Source organism: Zootoca vivipara, chromosome 3 (genome assembly GCF_963506605.1).
Source record: "Zootoca vivipara chromosome 3, rZooViv1.1, whole genome shotgun sequence".
Lineage (NCBI taxonomy): Eukaryota > Metazoa > Chordata > Lepidosauria > Squamata > Lacertidae > Zootoca > Zootoca vivipara.
The window spans coordinates 95,505,481-95,531,890 of record NC_083278.1 but is presented as its reverse complement, the minus strand read 5'-3'; the positions used below and the strand labels follow the sequence as shown (position 1 = coordinate 95,531,890).

General features: G+C 46.3%; 2 protein-coding genes across 2 annotated transcripts in view; one reads left to right on the top strand and one right to left on the bottom strand.

Moving 5' to 3' along the window:
* Positions 1 to 1,524, top strand: part of PPP2R5A (protein phosphatase 2 regulatory subunit B'alpha) — a 48,240-nt gene extending 46,716 nt beyond the window's left edge. The window contains exon 13 of the mRNA XM_035111284.2: positions 323 to 1,524. Coding sequence (XP_034967175.1) covers positions 323 to 479 — 157 coding nt within the window. The 3' untranslated portion in view covers positions 480 to 1,524. The remainder of the gene's footprint in view (positions 1 to 322) is intronic.
* A 7-nt stretch (positions 1,525 to 1,531) lies between these two features.
* On the bottom strand, positions 1,532 to 25,440 carry PACC1 (proton activated chloride channel 1). The gene is made up of 8 exons (XM_035111285.2): positions 25,144 to 25,440; positions 18,534 to 18,633; positions 17,693 to 17,896; positions 15,642 to 15,796; positions 14,576 to 14,718; positions 7,531 to 7,675; positions 5,666 to 5,770; positions 1,532 to 3,428 (listed from the first exon to the last, which is right to left on the bottom strand). Exons 1-8 carry the CDS (start codon positions 25,177 to 25,179, stop codon positions 3,267 to 3,269), a joined length of 1,050 nt encoding a protein of 349 aa, XP_034967176.1. The 5' UTR covers positions 25,180 to 25,440; the 3' UTR covers positions 1,532 to 3,266.
* Positions 25,441 to 26,410: the final 970 nt, after the last annotated feature.

Sequence of the window (26,410 nt, the reverse complement as noted above, 5' to 3'; positions counted from 1 at the left end):
TGCTGCCAGCACCTTTTTCTGCAGTGGATTAGACAGTCACCCCAGAGCCCTCTGGGCATCTCTCACTACTAGTCCAGCGACCTGGGAAGAAGTGCCTCACATGATGCTGTTGAGCCAATCCAGGAGCTGTGTACGAGGTCCACTTCAGAACTAGTAGATGCTGTGGGTCAGATGTGGCTTGTAAGCTGCCAGTTAGCCACCAACAGGCAGTGAACACCAGCTCACGCTATGATAAACAGGACTTCTGATACGCTTGCTTTATCAAACTCATTGAGTGCACAGCGACCAAAGACTCACATTGCTTTACTGTACTTTTCTACAGAGAGAAGAAGAAAGAGCTGGAACGTGAAGAACTGTGGCAAAAGCTGGAAGAACTAAAACTAAAGAACGCTGTGTCTGACCAGCCAAGCAACACGTCCTCCGTGGCAAATGCACAAAATGATCAAGTGCCAAATCAGAAAGAGAGCCTCTCTTTGTGAGGCATGTTTTATACACATTTTTTAAAAACTATGTAAAAATGCAAAAGAAAAACCTCATCAGTATATTTGAAATGGCCATTTTTTCCCCTCTGGCAAAATGTAAATGATTTTTTTGAACTTAAATACAATAATTGAATGTGACATTATTTACCACAGCATATTGTAAATTTGTCTCTAATCATTGATATATTGTCACTTCTGACATTTCATAGAAATGAATTTTATCATCCATGATGTGTGTGATTTAATTATGGGAGTGGTGAAAATTATGACTTGAATTTTTCTCTTTTTTATTGTGTTGCACATAGGCATAGAAGTCAGCTATTTACATTTCCCTCCCGTGTGCTTTCACATTACTCCAGACTTTGGCTGAGATTCTGGAAGAAACTTCTAGGTTTTCTGTATTTTCTCAAATTAATTCTGTAGCTGTATTCCTACTTAAATGGGAGCTAGCCCCATTGAACTTAATAGGGCTTGCTTCTGAGTAAATGTGTCTAGGATTGAATAGCAATCTGTATCTGAATGAGATATTCATAATCTGTCCACTACAGATTTCAGAGCTATTCCTACATAAAGAGGTTCAGAGAGCAAAGCGCTATGGGGATGGAGTGTAAATGAAGCACAAGTTAAAAATACAATACAGCACATGTGAGTTCTGTGATTGGATAAAGAGAAACTGTCATTGGCTTCCACTCCAACAGTTGCTGTGCTGTGCTTGGCTCTCATGTCTCTATTTAGTGAGAATTCAGTCATTATCTGTCTGGTCCTGTAACTGGGGGTGGAGCCAATCAATGGAGCTCCTAACTTAGCTCAGGACTCCTCGTAGAGAGCCTAGCAGCTTTTGCTTTCAACTTGGCTCTTCAAGATGGTCCAGTCTCTTATCAAAGGTGCAATTCCTATTCGGGTATAGAAACATCTGTGTGACAAAACAGTTCCTTGTTTCGCTTTAAGAAAAATACAGTGTGCTTATTTAAGATGGGAAGCTGACTCTAGAAGTCTTGTCTGTTTTTTACTTGATCAGGTGGGGTGTTTAATTTTTTTTTTTGCAGAACTTTCTATCAGAGTACCATTCCAGTCTCTTAAATTGCAATTGTGCGGAAAATGGTTTTGTATTGAAAGATTGAGGGATTGAGCAGCATCAATAAAGTCTTTATGTTTGTAATTAGTGCTGTATATTACCATCTTTGTAGCTTTACCATGCCAGACAGAAGGTTGGTTGTGTTTTGGGGGGTGGAAAGGGCTCTCAAGAAAGGTATTCAATTTTATGTAAAATATAATGAAAGGACTGAACAAAATATGGGCTGTGAAACTGAAAAGGAGAGAAGTTGGCAGAAGAAATGAATGTACATAAGTCTCTGGTGTAGTTCTAAATGAGCCTTTGTCCAGAGAACACAAGGTGCGATTCAGTGGAAGCAGGGGGTTCTTTGGTGACTATTTCCCCCACCGCCACAATAAAAAAAACCAGCAGGAGCTCCTTGTGTACAGTGTTTATAAATATGCACGGATTTTCTATTAGGAATTTCTCATGGTGGTGGGCAACTGAGATAGTTAACAATGCTTCTCTAGCATTTTGACTAACTGGCTAGGTTCTGCTCATGTTGTAGAACCAATGAAGGCAAGATGTTAGTCTAATATTCACTAGCTTTTCAGTGTGCACTTTTGCTTCTGCAGCCGCACAACTCTCATTACTATCACACAGCAGAATTGTACCCGTTGTGCCCTGTTCTCATGCAGGCAAGACAATGAGTCTGAAAGTTGGAGGGCCCTGCCTGTCCAATGGACCAACAAGAATAGTTTGAAAAGGTAAGCATAGGAGACAGGTTTAATTTTACTCAAAAATCTTCAGAACACAAATACATTTTAATCCAATAGGAAAGCTTGATAAAATTCCAGTGCTTCTGTTTTGCGGAGAGAACCCCTTTCAATGCTAACTTCAGTGAAGGTCAATCTAGTCTATTTGTCATCCTGAAGCAACTGCAAGTTGAATGTGAATTAGAGGCAGGCACTGTGGAGTTCATACTCCTTCAGGAGGGAATGCCGAAGGCTGAAACTGCTATTAATACCATATAGTCAGCCACTGTTGACCATATTAATTTCCATCACTTGGGTCAGTCAAGAGATTAACACTGATCCAATACACAACTAGTGCCCAGAATTTTACTAGTAATATACTTTCATCCGTTGAGGTGTGCCTCTCTGCTAGAGCAATGCTTGGGGAGATTTCTCTGCCTTAAGATTCAGATAATCGTTCTTCTAGCACAATACCACCCACTGACTGACAGCCTATCTTAAACCAGAAGTCCTGTAGGCCCTTAAAGCTGGAGTCTTTTCCCCTGAGATATTAACTGAAGACCCAAGAGACAAAAACTGTGCCTTGGGCATGCAACATGACTTACTAATCTTAACTCTGAGGCAGACATCCCATTTTAACATAGGCAGAAATGTGTTTAAAAGAGGCCAGTTCTGTTTCCCTGCAAACTAAGGGCCCTGTCAATCTATCCTCCTTGTGAGTTCTGTTAAAATAGGGTTAAATATAGTTTTGGGAATCTTCCTAGAAGTTCAGAGCTTAGTCAAAGGAACTCAGGTTTCTAGAAAAGAGCATGGATTTAGAAGGAGCTTCTTATACAGTTTTCTAAAACTTCCAAGTGTCCAGTGTATTGTACTCCAGTTAAGCAAGTCATCCTTCTGCCATTGCAGCTTTTCTGTCCAAGGTACCTGAAGGCTAGTTTAGTCTCAGGCCCACCGGTGTTCCCCAGTGATAATAGAAAACTCAGTAGCGCTCAGCCCTCAGCTTATGTGGTTCAAGGCTTGAGTTCTTCTCTGAAGGTGTCGCTTCCGGATTTTTATCATCCACTTCACACTGAGTTTGGCAAAATCGGCTGCTTTGAACAAAGCCAAGAAAATGCCGCACAGAATTGCAATCATGTTCCAAGCATTTGCAGTGACAATCTATTGAGAAAGAAAGAAAAGGCTATGGTTGAGAAAGAGATACGTTTACAATGCAGGTTTTCTTCCTCATAGCTATATATTTTTGACCTTCACTGCAGGTTTTTTAACTAATATTTTGATTTGTAGTTACCGCAAGTGAAGGCTCTTCATAGCTTCAGCCTCCCCCCACCGCATCCCAGCCACCCAAGAGAGAAAAGTTGCACTCACTCCAACACCATTTCCCTCCATGCACAATCCTACATGTCCAGGGGCTGGGAATAAATTGCCCTCTTGGGATTGTAACAGCCCCACTGATCAGATAAGACAAAAACCTATCTGATCCAGCATCCAGTTGCCACTGTGTTTCATAGCCCTTTCTTGTTCTTGTTCCCCAGTAACTTGTATTCAGAGCCACGCTGCCTCTTAATACTGGAGGCAAAACAGAAAAAGCTGTTTCTCTGAAGAACCTTTCCCAAAAGCATCAAGGCTTCAAGCAGTCTTTCCAAGCCTGCTATCTGGTGATCCTTCACCATCAATGATTGAGGCAGGAACCTACGTACAGGCATAGTTTGCATATCAAGCTAAGTCAAAGTGTGGGCACTTCTGGAGATGAAACAGAGCCTACTTTCTTCCTCCCGTGTGTTGATGGAAGGGGGTCATAGAGTTGTGTGGGCTAATCCAACTCCCAATGCCAATAAAATAAAATAAAATTCCTTCAGTAGCACCTTAAAGACCAACTAAGTTTTTATTTTGGTATGAGCTTTCGTGTGCATGCACACTTCTTCAGATACAGTGAAATGGAAGTTTCCAGGCACTTATGTAGAGAAGGGGTGGGGAGGGGTGGGGATGGGGAGGGGGATCACTCAGAAGGGTGCCAATGGTGCCAATGGAGGGGTCCCAATGCCAATGGTGGTCATTCTTCTCCCATGCCATGTGCAGAAGATCTGTATGCAATTACCGTATTTTCCGCTCCATAAAACACACTTTTTCCCTCCTGAAAAGGAAGGGGAAATGTCTGTGCGTCTTATGGAGCGAAGGCACTGGACGGCAGTGGGATCCCTCGGCTGCCGCTGCAGTCGCAAGCAGAGGGGTGCCTCTGCCACCGGAGCCATGGCTCCCAGTGGCGGTGGAGGAACGAGCAGCCCGAAAGCAGCCCTTTCGGGCCGCTCATCCCTCTGCCGCCTCTGCCGCTTGCAAGAGCCCGCATAGGAGCCGCGGTTGGGAGAGGCACAGCGCAGCACCCCTCCCAACCGCACCTCCTGTGCCTGCCCCAGCAAGAGGCAGCGGTGGGACCGGTTGTTTATTAAATAGTTTAGTACAACATTTGATTCAGAATTTTTTTTCTTGTTTTCCTCCTCTGAAAAAAACTAAGTGCGTCTTATGGTCAGGAACATCTTATGGAGTGAAAAAATACGGTAGATATAAGCTCCTTCACATGGGGGGGTGCTAATTGGTCTAGGGGGCCTTGCTTGTGTGGAGAACTTCTACACACATACATGGGCACATTTGTATTTAATTTATACCCCTTGCAAGGAGTTCAAGGTGGCACATTTCAGTGGTCCTTCCATATTAAAAACAGCGATGACATTACTTGTACAAACATAGCATTTAGCATCAAGGAAAAGTTATCCTAACCTTGTTTTGGAATGTGCAGGTAGCGGTGAGTAGTGAGCATTCACATTTTGCCTCAAATGCAATCCTCTTCCATGATGGATCCTCATACTTTTAAAGCTGAGAGTCACCAAGTTAGGATAGAGCATGATGCTCTTAATCCCAGGGTCATGAGTTTGAGCCCCCCATTGGGAAAAAGATCCTTGCAGGGCAGGGGGTTGGACTGGATGACCCTTGCAGTCCCTTCCAACTCTACAATTCTATGAACAACCCTAGGAGGTAGATTAGGCTGAGAAGCAGTGACTGGCCCAAGGTCACGCAGTGAGCTTTCTGGCTCAGTGGGGATTCGAACCCAGGTCTCCCAGATCCTAGTCTGACACTCTAACCATTACACCATGCTGGCTCTCCCATAGAGCCCCTTCCCGTGCCTGTCAAGTTTTGGACAGCAGGGGAGAGGGATGGCTATGGCACACATTGTCATGGGAACGGGACTAGTCCATACAGCTTCCCAATTCCCACCTTCCCGGTCACGCATTCTTTAAACAACCCCAATTAAAGCCATCTACTCAATTTCCAATCGTTGTGGACATTTCTGTTTGGCTTCTTAAGAGAAACAAACCAGAAAACCTTGCATCTAGTTTACTCACATCTTGAACTTCCTGAATAAAAGGGTCTTTCCATTCAAATACAACAAAGAAGAGTTGGTCACCGCTTGCTTTTGCTCTTCGTTCAATGTAGTTCACCACACTGATCTGGCGACAGGGCAAAGGGGGGGGGAGAGTTTTGCCATTAGTATGTCATATAATCCACTCCAGAATACATGTTCCCTTTAAAGGGTTGTTGTTTAGTCGTTTAGTCGTGTCCGACTCTTCGTGACCCCATGGACCATAGCACGCCAGGAAATCCAAAAGCCGGAACACCAAGAAGAAAAAGGATATCAAACTGATGGGCTGTTTTGAGGCTAGACTTCAGTGAACAAAATCAGACTCTGAAGTTGCCATTGAAGAACACTGCTGGGTCAGGCTAATGGTCTACCTAGCCCAGCATCCTTTTCTCACAATGGTGGTGGTGATGATTTATTAAATTTGTATACTGCCCTTCATCTGCAGATGCTCATGGGAAGCTTGCAAGCAGAACTCAATTGCATCGGAGATCTTCCACATCTGCCATTGACAGAGGAGGCAGAACGTGGCCATTATGACTGATAGCCACCAATAGCTTTATCCTCTAGCATCCTCTGCCTCTTGCCATGTACTTTGTAAAAAATGAGGGGTGCTGATTTTATCACGTTCTTCCAAGGGACATGTAGCTTTTTCCAAACATGCTACAGATTCAAGACAGAAGCACGTGGGGAATTCTAAAAAACAGTCATTCGGCTCACAAAGGAAACTGTTCCCTGGCATCCCTTGTGACTATTTACTTTTGGCATTTTGTTACCCAACCTTTTCTACTCCAATACGGGAGTTCAAGGTGACCTAAGTCTTATAAAAACGATACCTGCACCCCACCCCCACCCCGCCCGGGGGAAATGCATTAAACCACTGAGTAAAAGAAAACAACAGCAGAGCACATCCAAAACACAAAAGGGGGAGAGATCCAAGAACTGCTGCATCTGTTTTTTCACACACACATTACTTAATGTGAAGACACTGGCGGAAATGCACTGAGTGCAAAGGAGCTGAGGGGTGGCGGGTGGCAAGGGAGAGAGGAGTTATGCCCAGTCGCTTTGCCCTTGCTAAACTGGAAGGATGGGCAAGAGAGATTAACCTTCCCTAAAGGCTGCGAATCTCTTTCTGATTTTTTGTGAAACATCATAGCCTTCAGCAAGCAGAGGGAGCAAAGTGGGAACAGTTGCAGGTTGAATTTAAAGAGAAAGAGAGTCAAGACTTTTAAACAAGAGTTCAGTGCAACATTTGCTCTTAGTATCTGCTCTTAGTAGCTTCTTGCGTTCAGTACCTGCTTGCTTCCAATCTGCTCTACTTGTCTATATTCAATCAATCTGCAATGCAGAGCTCGTGGCCACAGCACTCAGCCTGGCTTTTTGTCTCTCCTTCCATTGCCACTCCCCGTCTCCCTGCTTTTGGGTTAACATCCTTCCTGAGGAAAAGTTTTAGGTGAAGCCTACTTGCTATTGATCACTTGGTTAGTCCTCATCCTTGCCTGGCTGTGGATTTTGGATTTCTTACAAAAGCTCTTACAAAAGCTCCAGGAATCTCTGGGGCTCGCGATCATCCAAAAGGAAAATCTGTTCTCTAAAGTGCTGCCCGTGAACCTCTTGACACTCTGGAAGTGGATGAGAATGAATGTGCAGGATGAAGAGTCACTAAAGAACAAATGCTGAGCTGCATCCTCTCTCACTCTGATTAGTCTCTGGCACCGTGTCCCTTATGGGAGCAGAAGGAGAACAAGGGGGCACGACATCTAGCACAAAGCGCTCGCGGAATCGCGAACCTGCGTGGTGTGAACACACACACACCCCAGCAATAAAAGCTGTGTTTTGCTGCCTCCTTACCTCCTGCCTGAATTCAACCGTCTCCCGGCCATCTTCTTCTTTCGTTTTCACCAGAGACATTTTGACCCAAGTTCGGAAACCACTGGAAAACTTCCAGCTGGAGTAGGAGCTCTCACAGGCCTTCATAAAGTCTGGCTTGTTTGGACTGCGGTAGAAGGAGGTAGTGTTAGTGTGGGAAACGAAAAGAAGCTGACAAGTTCTGTTGCAAGGACTTGTTACCTTGGTGGTGGGGAAATTTAGCAAGTGGTAGTGTTGGCTTTATAGGCCTTGGTTATCGGTTTTGCTAGAAGACCCCCTAATTAACTATACAGTGGTACCTCGGTTTATGAACACAATTGGTTCCGGAAGTCTGTTCATAAACTGAAGCATTCATAAACTGAAGCGAACTTTCCCATTGAAAGTAATGGAAAGTGAATTAATCCGTTCCAGATGGGTTCGTAAACTGAAAATTCGTAAACCAAGGTGTTAATAAACCAAGGTTCCACTGTACTTATGGTCCATGGGGTCATGAAGAGTCGGACACGACTAAACGAATAAACAACAACAACAAACATTTATTAAGCCTTTTTGAGTGTTCAGGGTGCGTATTATCCTTACAATACCCCTCCTAAGTAAAAAAGGTAAAGGACCCTGGATGGTTAATTCCAGTCAAAGGTGACTATGGGGTTGCAGCGCTCATCTTGCTTTCAGGCTGGCTTTTGTCCACACACAGCTTTCCGGGTCATGTGGCCAGCATGACAAAACTGCTTCTAGCACAACGGAACACCGTAATGGAAACCAGAGCACAGGGAAACGGTGTTTACCTTCCAGCTGCAGCGGTACCTATTTACTTGCACTGGTATGCTTTTGAACTGCTAGGTTGGCAGGAGCTGGGACAGAGCAACGGGAGCTCAGCCCGTCACGAGGATTCGAACCGCCGACCTTCTGATCAGCAAGCCCAAGCGGCTCATTGGTTTAGACCACAGCGTCACCTGCATCCCCGATAGCCCTCCTAAGGTAGGGCAGTGCTATTATCCCAATAATGCAGATGTGGGAATGAGAAACTGAGTCTGCCTAAGGCGGTGAGTTCACGCAGAAGGCAGATCTGGATACTTCATGACTTGTAGCTTAGTCTTTTAGCTAACATGCTCTTTGAGTCTTGAATTCATCATCAATGACTTGGATGATGGGCTTGAGGGCATCCTGAGCGTGGTTGCCGATGACACCAAATTGGGAGGGGTGGCTAATACCCCAGAGGACAGGAGCACACTTCAAGATGACCTTAACAGATTATACAACTGGGCCAAAGCAAACAAGATTAATTTTAACAGGAAGAAATGTAAAGTACTACACTTGGGCAAAAAAAATAATGAAAGGCACAAATACAGGATGGGTGACACCTGGCTTGAGAGCAGTACATGTGAAAAGGATCTAGGAGTCTTGGTAGACCACAAACTTGACATAAGTCAACAGTGTGATGCAGCAGCAAAAAAACCAATGCAATTCTGGGCTGCAGACCTCACCTGGAATACTGTGTCCAGTTGTGGGCACTACAGTTCAAGAAGGATACTGACAAGCTGGAACATGTCCAGAGGAGGGCAACCAAAATGGTCAAAGGCCTGGAAACAATGCCTTATGAGGAACGGCTTAGGGAGCTGGGTATGTTTAGCCTGGAGAAGAGAAGGTTAAGGGGCGATATGATAGCCATGTTCAAATATATAAAAGGATGTCATACAGAGGAGGGAGAAAGGTTGTTTTCTGCTGCTCCAGAGAAGCGGGCACGGAGCAAAGGATTCAAACTACAAGAAAGAAGATTCCACCTAAACATTAGGAAGAACTTCCTGACAGTAAGAGCTGTTCAGCAGTGGAATTTGCTACCAAGTAGTGTGTTGGAGTCTCCTTCTTTGGAGGTCTTTAAGCAGAGGCTTGACAGGCATATGTCAAGAATGCTTTGATGGTGTTTCCTGCTTGGCAGGGGGCTGGACTGGATGTCCCTCGTGGTCTCTTCCAACTCTATGATTCTATGATTCATGACTTGTAGCTTAGTCTTTTAGCTAACATGCTCTTCGAGTCTTGAATATAAAAGTGGAATTCTACAGTGACCACTTTATTGTCAGTTAAAACTGAAAAGGCACATACAGTGGTGCCTCGCTAGATGAAATTAATTCGTTCCACGGGTCTTTTCTTATAGCGAAAAATTCGTCTAGTGAATCGCATAGGAATGCACTGGATTTTTTTCGACTTTTTTTTTGCCCGTAGGAACACATTAATTGAATTTCAATGCATTCCTATGGGAAACCGCGATTCGCTAGACAATTTTTTTGTAAAACGCATTCATCTAGCGAGGCAAGCTCCGCTCGAAAAATCCTTTCGTTAAGCGAAAATTTCATTAAGCAGGGCATTCGTTAAGTGAGGCACCACTGTATTGAAGGTGTGTCTCCAGCAGCTGTGAGATGTGATTTCAGTGAGAATGCCTCGAAACACGTGCAGAGTGGCTTCCCTTGGTGGCTACATAACCATAGCCAGGCCTAAAGCACCTGAAATTTGGAAGCGCATAGGTACAAAACATGGGGGAAATGGAGATGCTGGGCTCTCCTTCACTGGAGGTACTATAGCAGAGGCTGGACAACCTTCTGTCAGGGATGCTGTACTGAGCAGAGGGTTGTCCCAGATGACCTTTAGCAAGCATCCCTCCTCTCTACCAATGAGGTGTGAGTTCCCTCTAGATTCCAGCCCCTGTAGGGAAAGTCAACTACAACAGCCTCTGGAAATACATTTGCAGACAAATGTACTGTAATGGGCACACCAAAAGCAGGGAGATGAGAGTTGCGGCATTCAACTCTTCCATGACATCTGAAATTGATTTTCCATTCTGTGTTCTTCCAAGGCATTTAGCGTAACTCGCACGAAGACCCATTCTGACAGATACATATATATATATTTTCCACAGCTCAGTAATAATCCACTGCATGGTCACCGACAGCACGAGGCTCATATTTCATAAATAGCAACGGCAGGAGAGTCCCTGCTGCCTTTGCTGCCATACGAGTCTCCTTGGGCTGGATGCTGTAGAACAGTGTTTCCCAACCTTGGATCTTCAGCTGTTTTTGGACTTCAACTCCCATCATCCCTAGCTAGCAAGACCGGTGGTCAGGGATGCTGGGAATTGTAGTCCGAAAACAGCTGGAGACCCAGGGTTGGGAAACACTGCTGTAGAAGCTGTAGGGAGTCCTAGCTATAAGCTATAGTAACCTCCTCAACAGCACTTTGTGCACAGACCCAGCATCAGCACCTGCAAAGGTGCCCTGGAAGGAACACAATGGCAGATCTCTTGCCTGGGCATGGGGGTCAGGAGGGACACACAAAGACACACACACACACACTGTAAATCTCTTCTCCCAAGGCCTGTAGGAACCTGGAGCCAGCCGTTTTTTAACAGGATGGTTTTTTAGAAGGAAGGAAACTGGATGCACCCCGGGGAATTGCTCTGGCAAAGGGGAGTTGCAATACAGCACAGACCATTACCGGAAGACTATAAATTCAGCAGGATTTCTTATGCAGCTCATGTGAGCCTGAGATCATGCCGGCTGTTTCAGAACAATTTAACATGATAATATTTAATTTAACAGAGTTTTGTATGAGAGGCAGTGTGGTGTGGTGGTTAGAGGACTGGACTAGGACCTGGGAGGCCATGGAAGCTCACTGGGCTAGTCACCTTTCTCTCGGCATAAAACCTACCTCACAGGGTTGTTGTTAGGATAAAGTGGGCAGGAGAAAGCATGGACTGCCACTTTGTGCTCCTTGGAGAAGACGGACAAGATATAAATGTAATACCGAAATCATTAAACTATATCTGCTTCAAGCTGGCATAGCATAAGCAGCAGGCTAATGATGCAAGGGAGGGTACAAATACTTGCAAAGCCCATAAATTGTTGTGAATCCAAGAGAATTCAGCATCCTGGGGAATCTCTACCTTCGTTTAAGAATAAAGCACGTTTCTAGTCTTTAGGGCATCCTGAGCAAGTTTGCAGATGACACCAAATTGGGAGGGGTGGCTAATACCCCAGTGGACAGGATCACACTCCAAAATGACCTTAACAGATTAGACAACTGGGCCAAAGCAAACAAGATGAATTTTAACAAGGAGAAATGTAAAGTACTACACTTGGGCAAAAATAATAATAATGAAAGGCACAAATACAGGATGGGAGACACCTGGCTTGAGAGCAGTACATGTGAAAAGGATCTAGGAGTCTTGGTAGACCACAAACTTGACATGAGTCAGCAGTGTGATGCAGCAGCTAAAAAAGCCAATGCAATTCTGGGCTGCATCAATAGGAGTATAGCATCTAGATCAAGGGAAGTAACAGTACCACTGTATTCTGCTCTGGTCAGACCTCACCTGGAATACTGTGTCCAGTTGTGGGCACCACAGTTCAAGGATACTGACAAACTGGAACGTGTGGCAACCAAAATGGTCAAAGGCCTGAAAATGATGCCTTATGAGGAACGGCTTAGGGAGCTGGGTATGTTTAGCCTGGAGAAGAGAAGGTTAAGGGGTGATATGATAGCCATGTTCAAATATATAAAAGGATGTCATATAGAGGAGGGAGAAAGGTTGTTTTCTGCTGCTCCAGAGAAGCGGACACGGAGCAATGGATTCAAACTACAAGAAAGAAGATTTCACCTAAACATTAGGAAGAACTTCCTGACAGTAAGATCTGTTCGGCAGTGGAATTTGCTACCAAGGAGTGTGGTGGAGTCTCCTTCTTTGGGGGTCTTTAAGCAGAGGCTTGACAGCCATCTGTCAGGAATGCTTTGATGATGTTTCCTGCTTGGCAGGGGGTTGGACTGGATGGCCCTTGTGGTCTCTTCCAACTCTATGATTCTATGATTCTAGTCCTTATGGCTTGGAAGTGTTGGGAGTCAGTATTCAGCGTTCTCCCAAAAGGCAGAAGAATGACCAAAAAATTAGAGCCAGAAGGGAAGTGGCTCGCTGAATCTAGCACTAAAGGTAAGGTCCAATGAAAAATGTGTGCATTTGTTGGGGACTTAATGCATTGTTAATATAGATCAGGGGTGGCCAACTCCCAAGAGACTGCAATTTACTCACAGAGTTAAAAACTGGCAGTGATCTATCCCCCCTTTTTTGGGTTCCGGTCAAAATTGTTGAGCTTTTTTTAGGAAGGAGGAAGGCCCATTTTGGGGTGGGGGTTCCAGGTCAAAGTTGATGAGTTTTTTCAGGGAGGAGGTAAAATGTTGAGCTTTTTTAAGGGGAGCCACAGTTGTTCAGCTTCTTTGGGGGGAGTCAATGATCTACCAGGGATCTACTGCAGATGTCCAGTGATCTACCGGTAGATCACGATCTACCTGTTGGACATGCCTGATATAGATGAATGCCTGTTCTGGATCAAAACCATTCATTTTCCCTTTCTTTTTAATTCTGCCTCTACCCCACCCCCTCAGAATGTCTTCAGCCTTGTCCATCACTTTGTCATGAAACTCTTTCAAGATGGAAGTGTATGGCCCTAAAGTGGATTTTAATTTTTTACCTTGAGGACAGGCTTTCAAAGCCTTGCAGACAACAGAAGAAGGTTTGTTCTTTAGGGTGTGTGAGGGGTGGGGGTTGGCACTAAGCCATAGCTGCCAAGTTTTCCCTTTTCTCGCGAGGAAGCCTATTCAGCATAAGGGAATTTCCCTTAAAAAAGGGAGAACTTGGCAGCTATGCACTAAGCAATAAGGAACTCCCATAGTTCCTTCCAAAGCAGAAATAAAGAATCACAGCCAGGAAAGGGTTTTTATTAATATCACTGCTAGATGGTTCCTTTCCTCTCCCACTTAAGTTTCCATGGCAGTTATTGACTCAAGGAGGCTTCTGATGGAAATATAAATGCTTCCCCTCCACTGTCTTGCGGAGCCTCTTTTGCTCCATTACCAGGCCTGGCTGGGCCTCCTAATTATTCAATCTTACCCACTACAGTTTCAAAAGCTTCCACATTCACCAGCTAATTGTGGGTTACCAAGGCAGCCAAATACGCTGTGTGGAGAACCCAAAAGAGGAAGTGCAGGATTCTCAAGTATGATTCACACTAAGCTTAATTTACACGAAACACTTCTAAGCAGGCAATTATGCAGAATTCACTTAGATGCAGGGCCTCAAAGAGAGACACTCAAAGTCTAGTTTAAGGCCTGTCTAAACGGATCGCATGCTACCTCGTTGCCTGGAGGCATGAATTTATCTTTGCGTGCAACCTAGCACAGAGGACAAATCCTGCTTGACTTCAGCCAGGCATGGCCAAACTTGTCCCTCCAGCTGTTTTGGGACTATAGCTCCCATCATCCCTAGCTAACAGGACCAGTGGTCAGGGATGATGGGAAATGTAGTCCCAAAACAGCTGGAGGGCCAAGTTTGGCCATACCTGACTTAAGCCCTGTACAGACATGAGGAGGGGTCAGTGGGGACAAGCATGCTTGCTCCATCCTGTTCATTGCCTTCCATCTGCATGGTCTTCGGAAGCAGAGAGCCTCTGGAATTCATGAGGCAAGTGGAAGAAACTGATTGCTCACCTGTGGATCACGTAAGTCTTAATTACTGGACTCCATCCTCTTCCTACTTGGTTGCTAAAAGACTTACCAGTGCACTGTAAACTCACCAGAGTTGTTCCTTTTGTTTCCTTCCCTCTCCCTTTTACTCAATAAATCCTAGCTCTTGTTTTTAATCTATTCTGTAAAGTTGCCCATTGGTTTCTACCCTTCTTTCATTCAGGAAATGTAGGGGGTTGGTGGTCTCTAGGTACCACGGGGGACCCCCTGAAATTCATCCCATGACTGTGTGAAACCAGCTCCCATAGTTCCTTCCAAAGCAAGCAGTGGATGGGAAGAATCACTGAGAGGGAACACGGGCTCACACATGTTTCTCTCTGGTTACGCTGAGAGGCAGAAATTGGCCTAATGTCACCCGGCGAACTTCACGGGCAAAGGGGGATCTGAACCTGGGATGCCTTAGTCCAACACTCGAACCACGCTGCTCTTTACTGAACAGAAATTATGAGGAGAGCAGCTGTACCTCTCGAGGAAATCCTGGAATGAAGAAAAGAGAAGGTAGTCTATTGCGCTGAAATCCTGGTCCGTTTCATTGAGGTAGAACTGCATGAACACCAGTTCCTGCTGCTTCACATCACGAGGTCCTTCAACGATCACCGCAAATTTCTACGAGTAGAAAGGTCAGAGGAGACATGTGGGAAGAGGAGTAAGACGAACAAAAGGGAACCTTTTCATCCTGTGTCAATATGAGTGTCTCTGGATTGATCAGGATATTTTCTGGTGTTAGGACAGGGATAGCCAATGGTCAAGGATGATGGGAGTTGGAGTCCCATCTTCTGGAGGGCACCCATTAAGCCACCCCATCCTCCAACCTCACTTTTCTATGTCAGCTGCGGGAGTAATAACAAAATACTTCAAAACGAAACCTAAATGAAACATCAACACCTCCACCACGACACCGCTGCCTCTTGACTAGATGACAAGAGAACTAACCCTTAAGTTACAAAGTGAAGGATCCCTGCAGCGGATCACTTCCAATACATGTGCTATCGTTTTCTGTTAAATATCATGCTCCCAAGACCTGCCCCAGGAAGGGCTCCTCTATAATTAACAGACACTTGCTTAGGTGTTCAAGCAGAGGATGGACACAGCCATCTGCTGGGGATGCCATAGCTCTGGACTGCCTGCATCAAGGAGGAGTTTGGAACAGGTGGCCTACAAAGCTCCCTCCAACTCTGCGAACTACAACTCCCATCAGCCACAGCCACCAAGACCAAAGGCCAGGGATGATGGGAGTTAGGGCCCAATGACACCTGGAGGACCACGGGTGGTCCCCATCCCTTCTCTAGCAGCAGCTATGACAACAGCTGTCTCAAACTCATAGAATCCTAGAGTTGGAAGGGACCCAAGGGTCATCTTGTCCAACCAACTGCAATGCAGGAATCTCAGCTAAAGTATAAATTGGAGCCAGTCAGTTTCCCCGCTCTGTCACACAGTGGCATTCCAAGATAAGTGACATTGTCTGATGGTGGGATTGCAACCGCTCAAGGGTTTCCCAACTGACTTGAGTCCTTCCTCTTAATGATTACCTTTGTTCCATTAGCAAAAGGATCTGTGTAGTTGATTCTCTGAGTAGTGCATTCAATTTCTCCTGGCTGACCAGGGTTTACCAGAGGTGGGATGTAATTGTGTAAGTGGTGCTTGCAGGTCAGCAGCTCAGCCTTGCCTGGGTAGAGGGCAATACCTGTTTGGAAGAGCAATGTTACATTTCTAACGAACGGGATCAGCCACGGACTGCTGCAAAACCATCACAGATACAGCATTGCTTACACATCACACAGAATGTGGTGTGAGAGTCAGGGTGGGTAGAATGTTGGGCCAGACTGACCACAAAAGCCACAAATTTTGGAAGCAGCCTCATAGCGCTTTGGCAGAAAGTCCAAAGTTTGCATGCAGACAAAGTTCAATCCCTAGCTTCTTCAGACAAAGGATCATAGGGAAGAGAAAAATCTCTCCCCAGTATCCAGAGTCCCCTGACAGTTGAAAAACAATTAAACCTAGGCTGAGATTCTTCCCCTCCTTCTACACTTTTGCAGGACTGTGCATCCCTCTGTCCTCAGCACCCTCAACGGCATTCTTGCGACAGAATTCCCCATGGCAACAACACTGTGTCGTGACTTGGTGTCATTCCCAAAGGCCTCCTGGGGGCAGGGAAAGATGGCTGACGGCACCGTCCACTAAGACTGAATCTGCATAGCCGCAACTTGTGTTCCGTTACTTGGTCATGTTAGAGATTGTTGGGGGAAAGGGGACTGGCTTTTACAGAAGGAGAAAAAGACCCAAAACATCCAGATTCAACTTATGGGCATCAATGGCTTCCACAAGCAATCCCCCTGATTTTGTTGGCTGCTGAGAAAAGGATGCCACAGCACCACCTTCTGGAACCCGACAGGTGAGAACGGAAATGCCATAAAGCAGTTTCTTCCACACACATGCACACACATTCCTATTCCATGCAGGCAACTCAGAGAGACATTGTGGCCAAGGGCATGAAAAGCCACTGAAATCAATATGTCAGCTCCCACAGTCTTTCTCCTGATACACATCATCCACCAGAGCAATCAAGGCAGCACTGATGTGAATTTAGATAATTTAGTTCAACCCCAAACTCCTGAAGTTGGTAAGTCACTGGTTGCTAAAGGCTAAAACAGGTCTCGAACTGCCTGGCACAGGAAGAACAGTGAAAGGTCTCTCATGCGACAGTCTTGAAATTGCTTCTCTTAAAACATATGGACCCACTCCTCCCCTCAGTGATTTGTGAACCATTGGCACTAACCAACTTAAGAGTCTCCCTCCACAAACCTTCACCCTCATCCAGCAGGATTCTTCTTAGATGCTTAGGAGAATGAAGCATTACAAGAAACATTTGCCACCCAAATTCATGGAGGGAAAGTCTGCCCATGGCTACCCAAAGCCACAGCTCCATGTCCACTTCTTCCTCTTCTCTGCAATGCTTATTGCAATCTACCATGCGTCTGGTCCTCATTGCACACTCCTATCCTCACAAGAAGCAGCCAGTGCCACAATGTCAGGCCATGGGGAATGTTGCGCTGGAAATGCACTACTGACTCGAACCATGGACAGCCACTGCCGGCAAGAGTAGACCTTAGTGAGCTAGATGGACCAAGAATGTAACTCGGTGAAAAAGCAGCTTCTAATCTCCTACCAAGTATTAACAGGGCAAGAAGTGGGGGACCCTGCATGGGGCTAAGGTAGTCCTGAATCTCGTGCAACACTTAATTCCACCCTTAAGAGCTCTGAATAAAAGGGGGTGTTTTCACAGAATAGGTAACACACAGCTTATTGTTGTGGCTTCAACAAGTGGCACCTGCAACCTCCAGCATCTGCAGAGCCACAAAATGAGGGTTCCTTGTGTTCCTCAGAAGAAGCTTCTGCTGACTTAACTGCATAAGGCTTAAGCATCGACAAAGGCAGCCTAGGTCCCACAACCCAACAGTGCGCAAGCCTGAGAGCTGGTAAGCAAAGTGGCAGCTGGCCACAGATTTGTGGAGGCCTGAAATGCAACTTCCAACCTTGCCAGATTCCCCCCAAAAGCTCATCGTTCAGTTTCCAATCTTACCAGGTGCGTCGTAAGAGGGCACCTCCTTGTAAGAGACCGACATCACGGGGTGCTTGAGTTTATCCCTGAAGTCAGCAGTGGTTTGGTAGACCAGGAAGACAGCTACAGCCATGAGCAGCAGGTATATGAAGAGGAGAAAGACCGAGAAGACGTTTTTCAGGCAGGACTTGCTGAAACGCACCGAAGGGCTGTTGCTGTCTAGGACTGGAGAAAACATTCATCTGAGACTTTTAACTCACACTGGAACATATGGTGTCAGAATTTAAATTTGCCCCATGTTAAGGAGGAAAGAACCAAAGACTGATTTCTCCCCATGTAGGGAGAGTAGGCTGCAGAGGGACCTGCTGGTGGCAAGTGATGGTTGGCCAATGGAGGCAGTGATGGCTGCTTGACGAAGGCAAGTGTTGGCTGCCTCATGGAGGTGCTTCACTTTTTCATAATACAGTTGTACTTCGGAAGTTGACCAGAATCTGTTCCGGAAGTCCGTTTGACTTCCAAAACTTTTGGAAACCAAGGTGCGGCTTCCAATTGGCCGTGGGAAGTTCCTGCAGTCAATCAGAAGCTGTGGAAGACGTTCAGGGCATTCGGGAGCCAAAACATTCGACTTGCAGGGCGTTCGACTTCCGAGGTAGAACTGTACCAGGCGCTGCTGCTCTCAGCACATGTTCTATCACAGCCAGAGAACTCCCTTCAAGAGAGGCTTTCCTGCACCTGTTGCAGGAAATCCCCCTACCCTGCGACATGCATCACTGCAATATCTCTTGTCAACATGAAAACAATACGCGCATATTCTCATGCAATCACATTTAAAATCCAGCTACACAGGATCAGTAGATCTTACTTGGAAGGATAGTTGAGCTGGCATCATCCAGATCCTCTTTGTCTACTTGTTCCTCTGCAGGTTCCAAGTTTGCATCTGTGTGCTCCACATCTTCACTCAGCTGCAAATATAAAATACGGAAACAATCAAATCTGTGTAGTGGGTACAGCCCTGAGCTTCTACAGGGGCTCAAATTCCATGCCACGTTCTACCCTGAAGATGTATCTGAGGAGCTGATCCAGGACATTGCAAAGAAGCTGTTCTTCCTAGTGGAATTCAACCACAAGACACACACTCAGCGGGCTACTCTCACTCATCCTACAGCCTCCCTGCTGCATCTGCTCTGCACAGTGTTAATCACACAGCCCTGCCCACCTGTGAAATTTGGCCCACCAGGGGCCAGGGGAATCATTATTGGTACTCCCAGCCAGAAAGAGGTTTGCCAACCCGGCTCTAAATTGCCTCTCCATGTATGCTCATGGCTGCCAATGGACTGGGAAGCATGAATGAGCACTCCCTCCAATAGCAATCTCAGGCAGTGAATGAGAACAGAAATGGAGCCAAAATGGAGCTACTGAGAAACCGAGAGGGAGCTCTCAGCAATGCTAGGGGAACCCCGTGAATTTTCAGAGGTACAAATTAAAATGAAACGGTGGAGGCAAAAGACCAACAGCCCAATGAGTACTGAGCATGTTCATTAGTCATAGAATATTGAGTAGAGGGGGTAGGGAAACACTTCTGGCAAACCATAATCTCCGAGTATGTGGTTGTGCATGCGCGCCTGTAAAAGAGTGGAAGGAACATAGGAAACTGCCTTACATCAAGTCAGACCATTAGCGCATATAGCTCAGTACTATCTGCATTGACTGGAAGCTGCTCTCTCAAATGACTGCCTAGAACCCTGAACAAGAGCACTCCTGTTAAAGAGGACAAACTGGAACATTTGTTGTAGATCCAACCTGTGGCTTCTAATGCTGGATCTAGAGGCTGCTATATAAAGCTAAGAAGCAGTGTTGGTTGTTTTTTAAAAAAAAGAGCAAGCCAATTTCTGGTGCTCACTGTTGTGGAAGAAAATGAGAAAATGGAGTAGGGAGTTTCTGATAAAATTTTAGAACGGCACTGGTTACGTCTCCAGTCTGGGCTGCAAAGTATTCAGTGGAGCATCTACACCTCTCCCCGACTCTCCATTCTAATGTGCCTTCTTGCATTCACAACCAAAAAGACTGGATTTATCCCTCTGTATGCAGGTGGCGCTGTGGGTTAAGCCACTGAGCCTAGGGCTTGCCGATCAGAAGGTCGGCGGTTCGAAACCCCGCAATGGGGTGAGCTCCCGTTGTTCGGTCCCAGCTCCTGCCAACCTAGCAGTTTGAAAGCACGTCAAAGTGCAAGTAGATAAATAGGAATCACTACAGCGGGAAGGTAAACAGCGTTTCCGTGTGGTGCTCTGGTTCGCCAGAAGCGGCTTTGTCATGCTGGCCACATGACCTGGAAGCTGTACGACGGCTCCCTCGGCCAATAACACGAGATGAGCGCTGCAACCCCAGAGTCAGTCACGACTGGACCTAATGGATAGGGGGACCCAGGTGGCGCTGTGGGTTAAACCACAGAGTCTAGGGCTTGCTGATCAGAAGGTCGGCGGTTCAAATCCCTGCAATGGGGTGAGCTCCCGTTGCTTGGTCCCAGCTCCTGCCCACCTAGCAGTTCGAAAGCACGTCAAAATGCAAGTAGATAAATAGGAACCGCTCCGGTGGGAAGGTAAATGGCGTTTCCGTGCGCTGCTCTGGTTCGCCAGAAGCAGCTTTGACATGCTGGCCACATGACCTGGAAGCTGTCTGAGGACAAACGCCGGCTCTCTCGGCCTATAGAGCGAGATGAGCGCTGCAACCCCAGAGTCGGACACGACTGGACCTGATGGTCAGGGGCCCCTTTACCTTTATGCAAATCCCGGAACAGCTAGCAAAGGGATTTCCCAGACATCTGACTGCCAACCACCGCTTGCAGGAGTGTTGAAGTCTTGTAATAATAGCCACTGCTATGTTATCCTTTGGTTCAGCGGACCAGAACAACAGTCAACTGAACACCTTTCAAAGCAGCAAAACAGACCAGATGCTTTCTTGAGCCATCACTCAAAGCGCAAGGCCTAAACTGCCAGGCCATTTTTGTCAATGTCACAGGCTTGTCACATCTGATAGACATGATCCCCGCAGGCTGCGCAGCATCTAATCCCAGAACTGACAGGAAAATAACTAAAGGCATAGCACAAAGGATTCTGCTTCCTTTTGTTCCCTCCCTCTATCTACAATTTTCTTTTTGTCTCCTGGCGTTCCGAAGCAACCCTGCAGATTGCAGATCGCGCGTTCCACTTCTTCCCTTTCCCAAACTGAATTGGTTGTTTTTTATTTATTTAAGTCACTGTTTTTGCAAATGAAAACATACTTTTTCAAGTTCAGTTGACTACCAAATTTCAGCCGTCTGCTTTATTTTTCCACCGATGGGCCTCAGACCCAGAAATATACGTAACTGGGCACCAACCAAACCCCCAACCTGAGAAAGGTTCGTTCATCCAGTTAGAGGTGGTGTCAAGGCAATTTCAGAAGCCCCTGAAGCCTCTGTCAAGATCTGCCTCTATCAAAGGGGGAAACCCACAGAGTGGGTCAGCTCCCGTCATCCCCAGCCAGCATGGCCAATGGTCAGGGACAGCAGGAGTTGTAGGCCAGCAGCATCTTGGGGACACCACAGAATAATAGAATTGTAGAGTTGGAAGGGAACCTGAGCATCATCTAGTCCAGCCCCCTGCATTGCAGGAACATGCAGCTGCCCTGCAACCTTGGTGTTATCGGCACCACGCTCTAACCAACTGAGCTACCCAGGCACCATGCTGGCTACATCTGCTGTATTATTTAAACAGATAAGGCTATTATTACAAGACTTCAACACCCCTTCAAGGTGATAAATGGCCCTCAAAACTAAAGCAAGCAACAGTGAAGTTATCAGCTGTCTTGGGAAAACCCCAAAGGTTTGCAGAAGTACGAACGAAAAGGGTGGGGAATAAAGGAGGGAAGCCAAAAGTAGCCCAATGAGAACTGAGCCTGCTCAGTGGCCGCGGAATGCTAACTGGTGGGGACTGAATGGAATGCTTAGCTGACTAGAAGCTCTCCACACTGCAACACTTTGTTGCAGGTCCCATGGCACTGTAAAGACATGGCACTGTAAGTCTCTCATGCTTTCCACTCCCTTGAGAAGACAATGCATGCAACAGGCTTCTCGGCTGCTACGTGTGTACATGACCGCATGGCTGCAGCTCCTCCACAATGAATACAGATCAACCTGGCACAGAAGCCTTGGCACACTGTTAGGAGCAGGTGAGCTACAGCGATCAGGTGGCTTTCAGGTGTGTCCTATTTCAGTATTTACTCAGATGTCAGACAAGGCGGCAACAGCAGGGGAAGCTATGATCTACAAGCCACTTAAGCTATTTATTCACATTGGCTTCAATGGGGCTACGTCTAAAATCCCGAGGAATGGATGATTCACACATGCAAGTACATCGGAACTGGAAAACTTTGGGTCTTTCCGCGTGGCCCTTGGCACTCTCCTTAGCCTGAACCCCTTCTCCTCAAGACATACCAGCTCTCAACAGTCCTGCTCCACGCCCTCCTGGAGCGCTTTGGCGCAGCTGAAATGTAACTTACTAGATAAGTCATATCTGTTGTTCCACTTTTGCCCACCACTAGCATGTCTGTTAGGGGTCTGTTAAGGGTGTGGAGCTACAATATCGAGAATTCGCTGAGAAGCATTGATGGCTAACCCCCACCCCTGAGAATTATAGCTCTGGGTGGGGAATGGGCCTCTCCTGCCAACTCCCACCAGTCATCACCCTTAACAAATTAAAATTCCCAGAAGAGGCCAAAGACCAAACAGAGTGTTTAGGGAAGGAGGGAAATCTTTTATACATTACTTAGTTCTTCAACACACATTAACCTCCTTCAGGGAACTTTTGGTGTGTTTTTTTTTAAAAAAATGTCATTTCTTTCCAAGTCCATTTAAAGAGCAAAATGGCAATCCCACTAACACTTTAGGTCACTTAACTCAGAAGGTTTACAATCACAAAAGCAGCTGAACATGTGATTGCAAAGACGTTTCAAAAGATTTTGAAAAAATGAGTAAAACCTGTAGTCTCCAAAACAGAGGAACATCTTGAGAATATATTATAATGGCAGGGAGCCTCGGGCCTGGGAGCCAAAGGTGCCGCTTAAACCTCTCTACTTGGCCCTTGGAATTCTCATCAGAATCCCAGGCCACAAACCTTGGCTGGCACCCTGGACAGAAGCATTCCCATGTTACAACATTTTGCTGCAGTCCCCATTTATAAAGGAGATTATCTTTATTCATCTGTACTACCAAATGCAAGAGCAGAAACCCGTGGCACTCCCGATTTCATGGGACTACATCTGTGATCATACCTGACCATTGGCTATACTGGCTGTGGCTGGTGACTGCTGAACACCATCTTGGAAGACCAGAGGTGCCCTGCCACTGAGCAAATTCAGGAATTATTCTTCATCTGCATTAGTGAATGCAAAAACCACAGAGTCTTGTGTCACCTTAAAAAGCAACACATTTCATCTCTGGCATCACTTAGCCCATATAAACTTCTGTCACAACAAATGCTTCCAGGTGGGTGTTTATTGTGGCACTGGGGCTTCATAACCATGTAAGCTCCTCCCCTATCCACACATCAAAATGCCAGCCCACATTCCTGCCCCCCCTCAATTTCATCTCGATTTCTGGGAAGAATCTGTTAGGTTACTAACAGAAGCATCAATCTTTACTTGATTTCACTAGGACAACCCCTATGGAATCTGTGAATTTGGGAGAGAACCTGGCAATGGTAATATATTGTTAATATCGTAGTATTATTATTATGGGCTGCATCGCAGCTCTCCTGCTAATGCCCCCCCTCCCAAGTAAGGCATGCTATAATTGCATTTGAATGAGCTGAGCTCTCTCAACATCTGCAGTTTTGAAAGAGAAGCAAAGGCAACTGCCATGAGCCAGAGTTAAAGTTGCACCAGCTGGTACATTGATATGCAAAGGAGGTGAAACCCTCAAAGCCTGGCAAGGGGGGGGGAGTTTTCATTGCATGGCTAAGACCAGTTTGATAGCACCATAGCAGAGCACATTCAAATGGATAACCAATTTTCTGGATTTGCTTTAAATGCCTTTTAAAAAGTGAGATCTGGGAGGGTTTGTTTATGCCAACAGCCATCACCACCCCTTTCCCTTTCCTGCCAGATTAACTCCATGAACACAAGAGACCTGGGCTCCAGAAGAAAAGAAAAAAGATTCAAGGGCAGCACTTGTGAGAGAGTCTGCAGGATATCCTTTTGTTAGAGAGAGAGAGAGAGAGAGAGAGAGAGAGAGAGAGAGAGAGAGAGAGAGAGAGAAGTTCGCTCAGGGGGAATAAAAACAGGCCATTGTTGACACTACAAAATGGACTTAACTTGGTGGTCCGGCTATCTTTCTCTGTGGCATTAAACAGAATTCTGAGAATCAGAATTAACGGAGGGCGGTCAAATTCCTATATTTAAATATAGGAATAAAGGCAGGAGTTGATGTAGAGACCCTGTTAGGTTGCAAACTGGGAAGAGAATTAAGGCAAGAGAGTCCTGTCAACACTACTACTACTACTAATAATAAATTATTATTAAGCCCCACTGAACTCAGCGGGCATTACATTTGAGCATATAATAAGATCACTTACAACAATAATTAAGAGCTCATTATCACCAACTGCCTTCTAGGATAGCATTCAGCTCATCCGGAGGATTATTATACTATTATTATCATCATTATGAATCAATTGCCGGTGACAGGAGAATCCGCTACAGTCCTGCAGTTTTAAGCGGAGCTCCCACTTCCGATTCTTGCCATCTGGAGTAGCAAACGTCTGCAAAGTGCTGTGGGCAGTGGGGAGGGGGGAGAAGGGGGGCGGGGAGGAACTACTGTGCACCGGAAAGAAAACGCTTTTCCTGCAGAGCCTTCGCTGGCGAGCAAGAAACTTGTGCATGGGTTTTTTTTTTTGCAGAATCGCGTGTTTGTTTCCTACTCAGAATAGGAAGCTAGTCCCACTGGGCTCATTGTAAGTGCAAGATTGTGCCTGTTTTACTCAGGAGCAACTCTCACTGAGTTCAATTAGTCTTACTCCTGACTTCAGGGAACCAACAGCAGTTTTCATCTATAAGAGTGGCAAGCTCTACTGCAGTGGTAAAGCGCCCGCCTTACACGCAGAAGAAGGGCTCAGGTTCAAATCCCGACATCTGAGTGCAGAGCTGAGTGCGACTCCTACCCAGAGCTGCTGCCAATCAGTGTGTAGGCTATACTGAGCTAGATGGGGTAACGGTCAGACTTGGTATGAAGCTGTTCCCTCTGTGCAAAGCGCTAAGCATGCATCGGATCTAGCTGCGTTATGTCTGCCCATACCCGGGCTGCAAGTTTTCCTGTTTGTTTGCCACAGCAGCAGAAACTGCTCAGATCGGCCAAGAAACAAAAGCAGCGCGTCAATCGCGCTTCGCGAAGACGATTTCGGAGCAAGATCTCCGCCACTGCCCCCCGACCCCCAATACAATACCTCTTGGTAAGACGACGAAGTCTCTTGTCTATTCATGGCACCAGCAGCGAAGAGAAAGGCAGTGGAGAGACTTGATCAACAGGCAGCTGCAAAAGAAGCCGGGATCTGGCGAGGCAGCTGCGGAAGCGACAAGTGGATCAAAGAGCACCGGGCGTAACGGGACACACATTCTCCGGCCGGGAGGCGCAAGGCGCAAGCGCGCGCGACCCCACTGTTTCCTCCAGAAACTTACTTGCGCGCTCCCCGTACCTCGGGTCTGCACGGTTTGTTGCTTACACCGAGGTGGGGGGGGGGCTGTAGAGAAGGGGACGCTGGGGAATGTAGTTTGTGACCTGGAAGCATTGGGCTGGACTCGGGGCTTCTGGGGAAGCGCCGGGTTCGAAATGTGCCGAGCAAGGCGGCAATCTTCCGAGATGCTCGTTGCACGGGGAACTCACTGCGATTTCGTGAGCCCCCATCCCCCCAAAAACCCGTTCCCCTCTGTTGTAGGGCAGATGTGTGCGCTCCATGTAGTTTATTCTGAGCTCCCTAAGCCTAAAGTGAGTCATATCTGCGTTAAGACATTTAAAACGGCATAATACCACTTCTAACAGCCGTGACTTCCCCCACGGCTGGAAACTGTAGTTTGTAAGGGTGCTAAAAGAGGCTAGGTTCATAGAATTGTAGAGTTGGGTGGTGGACCATGGGGGTTAACTAGTCCAGCTCCCTGAATGCAGGAATTTTATTGCTCAGCGTGGGACCTGAACCCACGACTCTGAAATTAAGAGCCGTGTTCTACCGACTGAGCTAGGGGACTCCTTTGTTCTTGGAGAACTATAGTTTTCAGAAGTTTAAACATCAATCCCTCTTCTCAGGGAGCTCTGGGAATTGTAGCTCTGTGAGGGGTTTAGGGGGTTTCCTAAGTCTCGGCATCCATACGAACTACAGTTCCCAGGATTATGGGGCCCTCGCCTGCATAGAAATGCAGTGTCGGTTGACGGATTGGATAAACAACTATAAAACAGGCAAATGTTTAAATAGTTTCCCTTGATTAGTTGGGCAGTTTGTTTGTTTGTTTTTTAAAATGAATGCATTTAAGCACACGTGCCTTTCCAGGGTGGTGACATGTTTGTAGCACTGGAAAGCAAAGTTACACGCATGTCTTCTGCAGTGCAAGTTCTCATTTTAAAACGTAGGAGTGATGTTAAAGGCTCGTGAAGGCAGTTCACGCCATGCATCTGAAGCGCATTTCTGTTTCAGAGTGCTGGGAACTGTAGCTTTGTCAGGA